This window comes from Pieris brassicae, chromosome 3, assembly GCF_905147105.1.
Source record: "Pieris brassicae chromosome 3, ilPieBrab1.1, whole genome shotgun sequence".
In the NCBI taxonomy this organism is placed as follows: Eukaryota; Metazoa; Arthropoda; class Insecta; order Lepidoptera; family Pieridae; genus Pieris; species Pieris brassicae.
Window position 1 is genome coordinate 23026170 of NC_059667.1, and position 8368 is coordinate 23034537.

Below are 8368 nucleotides of genomic sequence, written 5' to 3' on the forward strand. Positions count from 1 at the left end.
ATTCTAAAACAATTCTCAAATTTGAATACACAGTTTCCAAAAGAACAATAGTTTTGATTGGGTATCTAAGAAATTGACAGTATTTAGTTGGTAAGTGCAATAATTATAGATCTTATAGTTTTAAGTGAAAAACATTTATTTTTTTAATATCTCAAAATATTAATAATATATTACACAAAATATGTTTTATGTTTAAGATCCAGTTTTGTTTAAATTTTTGTACCTAAAAAGTATGATTTTTGTAGTGCTAATAAACAATTATTTCCTTTCTAATTAAAATTCTGCTGTACGGTACAAACTCCTGCTAAACAGATTTTGTTAATACCTGTATTTTACTGAGCCTGGTTGAAATTTTGAAATGCCAAGTTGGTGTAATTGTGTAGGATAAGTTATACCCAAATAACATTGGATTTAATACAGGAGTAACAAAAAGAAATTTTGTCCACAAATATAAATTTAATTTAAAATCAGGGATGAAGGAATAAAACAAATATATAATGTTTGACAATATTTATTTCTTAAATGTGAGCTTAAGCTTTTGGTGATATTAATATAAATAATTATCATCACAGTATTCAAAATAATTGTACCGTAAAAATGCACTTAAATGTTCCTTGGTGTATGTTAAAGGTACAAGCTTAAAACAACCATAAATCAGGAAAGTAACTTGTTACTAAGTATCACACATTAATGTGTTTTATGTATCTTGCTGACAAATTATTAATTAGTAGAGTTGTTATTCTTTGTGGCATTATTCAAGGCGCAGGAGCTCCACATCAAAGATAAGAGTAGAGTTAGGGGGTATGACACCTGGATGTCCTTGCTGACCATATGCATAGTCTGGAGTGCAGGTTAACTTGGCGCGTTCACCAACAGACATCTGAAACATTAATTGTCATTTAAATCACTTTATTTTTAAATATGAATTATTATCCATTAATCACAATTCTGTTTTATAAACCTGTAAAACTGATAATAAACTCTAACTGAGAATAATTGCAGTTTAACCCACACTAACATCAAACAAAAGTTGTATGGTCATGCGACAAAGTGTGAGCTAAAGATGACTTTTATAGGAATGATTATATACATATTCTTTTTAAGATTTAATTTCAAATCCTAGGGCTACTTATTAGTAATCATAGTTCTGGAAGAACTAACAACTATTGTTGAACATATTCTTAATTTTTTTAAATGAATAAAACAAAACAACTAACAGTTAACACTACAAAAACACTATATTAAAATTGACTATGGCTTACTTATTGATACTTAATATTAATCTTGAAAAATTTGGTTTCAATTGGAGTCATGGTGATGGTATCTTCTGGCCTGATTGTAAAATTTATAAATGTCATGTTGTCAATCTATAAAATTGTTTCAACTATAACTATGGTTTGGCCATTATGTTAATGTAAAATGTTGTCAATAAAATAATCTTACTTCAAATTTACATGTTCAGTTTTTCTACTCCTACTCTAATACGGCAAGACAGAGGGTTTAAGTTTTATCAGTTGCTACTGTGTAAACTCTATCTGATCAAACCACAAATAGCCAAATTAAAAAGTGACCATGACTATTTGTTGTTAGTATTTCTAAACACTAATTATTTATTGATGTAGCCAGATCATAGCCTGAAACCAAATTCTTCGATCTGGGCATAAATTAAGATATTTTTACAAAGGCTCATCAGATGCAAAACTGCTAATAGTGAACACAGTATTGGCAGTTTCTAGTTACATCATATTATAAAGTAAGCTATTTATGTAAAATTTAATAACACCTTTGCCACGCCTTCATCCCAGCCTTTGATAACCTCTCCCTTTCCAATCTTGAACTTGAATGGCTTTCCACGGTCACGAGATGAGTCAAATTTTTGGCCATTAGTTAATGTACCAGTGTAGTGAACTACAACAGTTTGACCTTTTTTTGCATAGGTTGCCTCTGAAAAATAACAGTGAAGTTATGGTTAATCAGAATAACCGAGTAAAATTAGAATCATACTTGAAAGTAAGATAATGTATAAATAAAAATAACTACACCAGAAGATGCATGATGAGAGAAGACTTAGCTGAAGGCGTCAGGTTATGGACGGACGCGGCGTGTTACATCCAGGAGCGGCCGCAGCTTTAAGAGCAGACTTACTTATCTTTACTTGTTCTCGGGGTAGTCACCGCAAATATGTATTAAGATTTTGAAATAAAATATGCTAATCATATAATAAAATTGTCTTTTCGATTAAACTTACCATCGCCAGGTGAAATAGTTTCTACGTTGACACCCATGGTGAAGGTTTTTTAGATCTAGGGTTAATTCAAATAAAAACTAAATCCTTTTGCGCTGCTTAATTGCAGCTAGAATTATCCCAGATATTACTTGAATGAAACAACCAGAGGAGTCAGGAAGTAATGTAATGGCGTGAGGCGTCTTCAGGGTTGCCACATTTCCGATTGCATTTTAGGAAATACTATATTTTAATAAAGATTAGCATGGTTAGGTATAAAAATACAGCTAATTAAATTTAAATAACAGAACAACATACAATAATAAAAAAAATATTTCAATTAACTACTATTATTGTCTTTATTATAAAAACGAACCATTATGATTCTGTGTTGTTTAAACACAGCAGCTGTAAACTTTTTAAATTTATTTAGGTGTTTCATTTATCTATTAATAGATATTACTATGTACAGATTATGTTTATTATATAAATTTTAATACAAAAAGAAACCCATTAGCTTATTTTTTAACGTTATCCTTCTATTCAAAAAAAGTTGAGGCAGCAATACCACGTTTATTTACATCGTATGATGTTCTAAATTATGCTTTAGCGAGGATGGCCAGGATCAAATCAGCGGCCATGCCTTTTTTAAAATTGTGTTGCTGTACTTGTACCTCGGATCTCGAATCTCTTATCGCTGGGCCACTCTCAACCTCATCCATAAATTCTTCAACCTGATTATCGTTGACGTGTTACATGTTACAAATCTATTGTATAAAAAAATAAGTGCGCGCAGCACTAGTCCATCGATAAACTGTCAACTGTGAACTGATGCGTGGACGCAGCGCGCGGCTGTAACGCTGCATCTGCGCGTTGTTTATTTAGATAGATTTACAAAGTAGCGCGGCCGTAGCGCGACACGTTGCGGCAAATTTGAAGGCGCTATAATGTCGAATTCACTTTATCACTTTAATTTTAAATTAAAATAATATATAAATACTTGGAGGTTTATCCATACAATTAAGGCCGGCAACGCACTCGCGAGCCCTCTGGAATTGAGAGTGTCCATGGGCGGCGGTATCACTTAACATCAGGTGAGCCTCCTGCCCGTTTGCCCCCTATTTTATATAAAACAAAAATACAAGCGAAGCAAATTGCCACTAAAGATTATTTGCGAAGTGGTGACAGAGTCGGAGATTAATAAAAATTAGTAGTTAAACTTTCCAATATGGACCGTCGATAGTTGAGGTTTTAGGGTAGGGAAGAGGGGAAGCGATTGAGGGCTACCTTCCTATGCCATCCCCAACCGGCGGTGCTCCATGGTTATGGAGATATTCATGGTTAAAGTTTTGAGGTTAGAATGGTAACGATTTAGAAACCGTGGCCCAAATTCGATGATACTGATTTTGTAGGTACTCAGTACCTTTATTGGAACACCTCCAAGTGATTTTTGCTGCCAGAGTTGCGTCCTAAGTACTAAAAAAATGATATAAAATGTTGTGTAATGTATTCAAATTCGTAAACAAACCGTACATCTTCTACTTTTTTTATTGGTTTTTAGAGATGTGATATTCTGCATAAAAATAGGTTTTTTAATAAATCATAAAATAACCCCTAACCACTTTGACGCGCCAGAAACAGTTAAAAAAATATTGATATACTAATCTAACCTAACCGAACAATAGATAATAATTGGTTTTTGGACTGCTCCGGCGTACGGGAAATGCAGCCCCTCCACCCTTGCGTACCAAAGCACAGGCATTTTATTCAAGCCTGCGCAGCTTCGGCTTGCATAATAACTGTGCTTTGTTACAGCGGGTGAGGGCTGCTCTTCCTGCGCGCCTCCGAGCTTTTATATACCACTCTAGGGGTAGGGCAGACAAGACCACGTGGATAGTGGAGTGCTCTGATTCGGTTTTGGGTACTTTTTGGATATTAAATAAGTGTAGGTGATTAGTACGTGTCGTCATGAAACAATAATTTGTTCTGAAAAGAACAGTTAATTGCGTTACCGTTAGGACAACTTTTTGCCGCGCCTCGATTTTATTGTCTACGCACCCTTCGCATCTTGGTACCACATGTTACCACTAGTGGCCAGGTAGGATAATTTTTGTATATAAATCTACAGTTTTTAAAAATTAAACACATTCCACATTCCATCTTCACCTCTTCTCAACGAATTATTAGGAAGTTTTATTTTAACCAAATAAGGACCAATCAACATAAAGTAAAACTACCCTAAAGTGGTGACCCCGAGAAGAACACCAAGAAAATTGAAGATGACGAACACAGAAAATTCCGGTGCAGAGCGTCAAGTTTCATCCCAAGCGTCGAGCCAAGAAGTCTCCGGTATCTCACTGTCACTCCGTGTGCCACCTCCAGAACAACAACCAACCATCGACACCCTCATCGGTAAAATAAGAAGGTTGTCTTTGGAAGTTGCCGAGCTACGAGCACAACCTCGCGACAACTACCGCAACAGTCGTTCTCGCCACCATTCACATTCACAATCACGCTCGCGGAACACATCAACAAATCGCAACGAAAACCGACGAGAGTCACAGATGGAAGATCGAAGCCGGAAAAAATCTCCAATGTCGTACTGCTATTACCATCATCGCTACGGTATGGACGTGAAGAAATGCGCACCACCATGCAGTTTCAAGCCCATAAACCAGTCGGAAAACTAAGAGTAACGCTGGCCGCGGCGGGAACCGGCGTTACCGAATCATCACACCGCCTTTTCGTTACCGACAGGGTAACGAAACTTACCTTTTTGGTCGACACAGGAGCCAATATCTCCGTGCTACCAAAGGCAAAAGGCTCACGCGAAAAACCACTGCCATTTCAACTCTACGCCGCCAACAACACGGTCATTCCAACATACGGAGAGAAGTCACTCCAACCTGATCTTAACCTCCGAAGACCATATACATGGAAATTCGTCGTAGCAGATGTGTCTAAGGCAATCCTGGGAGCAGATTTCTTGCAGTACCACCACCTCATTGTCGACGTAAAAAACAGAAGACTGATCGACGGGAAAACAAAACTGGTAACAAACGCTCAACTCAGTACTGCAGACATACCTACAGTTCGTAGTATTGACATTGAGCAAAATTACCACAGCATACTAGCAGATTTCCCAGGCACAACCAGAATCACTTCAATGAAGCTTAGTCCCAAACATTCCGTTGAACACTTCATTGAAACAAATGGACCGCCCCTTCACTGCAAGCCACGCCCCATTACACCGCATCGTTACGAAATGGTCAGGAAGGAATTCCAAAACATGATCGATCAAGGGTTATGCAGACCAAGCAAAAGCCCTTGGGCATCACCTCTTCACGTCGTGCCAAAGAAGAATGGAGACCTACGCGTGTGTGGCGATTACCGAAGGCTCAACGCCATAACCAAGCCCGATCGGTATCCCATACCACGTATACGTGACTTCACATACCAACTCGCAGGGAAGAAAATTTTCTCCACACTCGACCTCAATCGCGCGTACCAACAACTGCCAGTCAGCGAGCAAGATGTGGAGAAAACCGCTATCATCACACCTTTTGGTCTTTTCGAGTTTCCGCGCATGTGTCCTGGTCTAAAGAACGCCGGACAGACTTTCCAACGCTTTATTCACGAAGTACTGCGCGAACTCGACTTCGTATTTCCTTTCGTTGATGATCTACTCATAGCATCAATCGACGAGGAAGAGCACCGAAAACATCTACGCATCGTATTACAGCGACTAGAAAAATACGGCATCACCATCAACCCATCAAAATGTGTTTTCGGCCAGCCAACTGTGAAATTCCTCGGTCACCAAGTCACAGCGGAAGGAATACAGCCACCCCAAGAGAAGGTACAAGCTATTACAGACTTTCCAAAACCACAAACCGTAGAAGAACTACGACGTTTTCTCGGTATGATAAACTTTTACCGTGAAAATATCAAAGATGCCGCCACCATACAAGCGCCGTTAAATACCTACCTGCACAGCGTCAAGAAGCGTGACAAAACTAAGATCGACTGGACCACTGAATCAACGCAAGCTTATGAAGCATGTAAAGAGAGCATAAAAAACGCAGCTTTACTTGCTCATCCGTCTCACCAGGCGACACTTGCTATATTCAGCGACGCTAGCGAAAAAACAGCTGGTGCCGCACTCAATCAATTTATCAACAACTCATGGCAACCACTCGGCTATTTCTCGAAGAAATTCACTGACGCACAGACTCGCTACAGTACCTACGATCGAGAGCTACTCGCTATCTACATGGCTGTTAAACATTTCCGCAAAATGTTCGAGGGACGAGAAATAATAATATTCACCGACCACAAGCCGCTAACTTTCGCTTACACAAAAACAAATACAAACAGCGAATCACCGAGACGCACCCGACAGCTACTTTATATCAGCGAATTTACCACTGATATACGACACGTCAGTGGATCTCAAAATGCAGCCGCAGACGCATTATCACGTGTCGAAGCAATCACCTGTCCATCGCCGATCGACTACAATCTACTTGCAGAAGCTCAAGAGCGCGATAGCGATACCATTAAAGCACTCAGTCTACAGAGCAACTTATGTTTCAAGAAAGTCAACCTGCCCGTCTCAAATATCAAATTACACTGCGAAACTTCAACCTCACACTTACGTCCGTACCTACCAGAAGAATACCGACGTACCGCATTCAACGCAGTACATAACGTTAGCCACCCTGGAATCAAGACTACGAGAAAATTAATTACGCAACGTTACTTTTGGCCCTCAATGAACGCAGACGTCGGCAAGTGGGCAAAAGTATGCCTACAGTGTCAGCGCGCCAAAATACAACGCCACACATCAAGTCGATTATCAATTTTTTCACCAACCGAACGATTCGAACACGTTCACATTGATATCGTTGGTCCGCTACCTACCGCGGCCAGCGGTCATCGATACCTCGTGACAATGATCGACAGAGCAACAAGATGGCCCGAAGCATACCCATTATGCGAAATATCAGCTGAAGACGTCGCCAAAGCGGTATACGAAGGTTGGATTTCCCGTTTCGGTTGTCCTGTAACAATAACAACGGACCAAGGACGCCAATTTGAAAGCAGAGTATTTGCATCTCTTTCTCGCTTACTAGGAATCGAAAAAACGCGTACAACTTCATACCACGCACAGTGTAACGGTATCATCGAACGATGGCACCGTGTCCTTAAAGCCGCATTAAAAGCAAGACTACAGACCGCAAGAAGCTGGATCAACGAGCTACCAACCGTCCTACTCGGATTACGCGCCGCTATGCGAAGTGACACCGGCGTAAGCGCCGCTCAGCTTACTTACGGTTGCAACATACGCTTACCCGGTGATTTCTTATCAACGACCCGCAATGATGTCATCATGGACTCTGGCTACATCGATCAGCTGCGCGACGCAATACGTAACTTGCAACCAATGCCGAGTCAACCACACAGCAACACAAAACCCATATTTGTACACCGCGACCTGCAAACATGTGAATACGTATTCGTACGCATAGACGCCGTAAAGAAGCCATTACAAGCACCTTACGACGGACCCTATCGCGTGCTGCAACGAGACAGCAAGATATTCACGCTGCAGTTACCTAACCGTGAAATGAATATCTCTATCGACAGACTCAAACCTGCCTACACTATCACCGAGCAAGATGTGCCTACTGATACAACAACGAGTACCTGCAACAAGCAAAACACATCAAGTGCGAGCGAACTACATGAACCATCAAATAGCCTGAAACATCAAGATGACAACACCCTGAAACATCAAAATGACAACACCCTGAAACATCAAGATGACAACAACCTGAAACAACAAGACACTGGGAACACCTCAATACCTACAAGAACAACTCGCCGAGGCCGCGTTATACGCCTGCCGGTACGCTTCGCTAGAGGGGGAATCCTGTAGGTGATTAGTACGTGTCGTCATGAAACAATAATTTGTTCTGAAAAGAACAGTTAATTGCGTTACCGTTAGGACAACTTTTTGCCGCGCCTCGATTTTATTGTCTACGCACCCTTCGCATCTTGGTACCACATGTTACCACTAGTGGCCAGGTAGGATAATTTTTGTATATAAATCTACAGTTTTTAAAAATTAAACACATTCCA

At 39.9% G+C, this 8368-nt stretch overlaps 1 protein-coding gene across 1 annotated transcript; it reads right to left on the reverse strand.

Moving 5' to 3' along the window:
* Window positions 1–495: 495 nt before the first annotated feature.
* Window positions 496–2442, reverse strand: LOC123706655 (peptidyl-prolyl cis-trans isomerase FKBP1B-like). The gene is made up of 3 exons (XM_045655936.1): window positions 2249–2442; window positions 1784–1944; window positions 496–880 (listed from the first exon to the last, which is right to left on the reverse strand). Exons 1-3 carry the CDS (start codon window positions 2283–2285, stop codon window positions 752–754), a joined length of 327 nt encoding a protein of 108 aa, XP_045511892.1. The 5' UTR covers window positions 2286–2442; the 3' UTR covers window positions 496–751.
* Between the last annotated feature and the right edge of the window lie 5926 nt (window positions 2443–8368).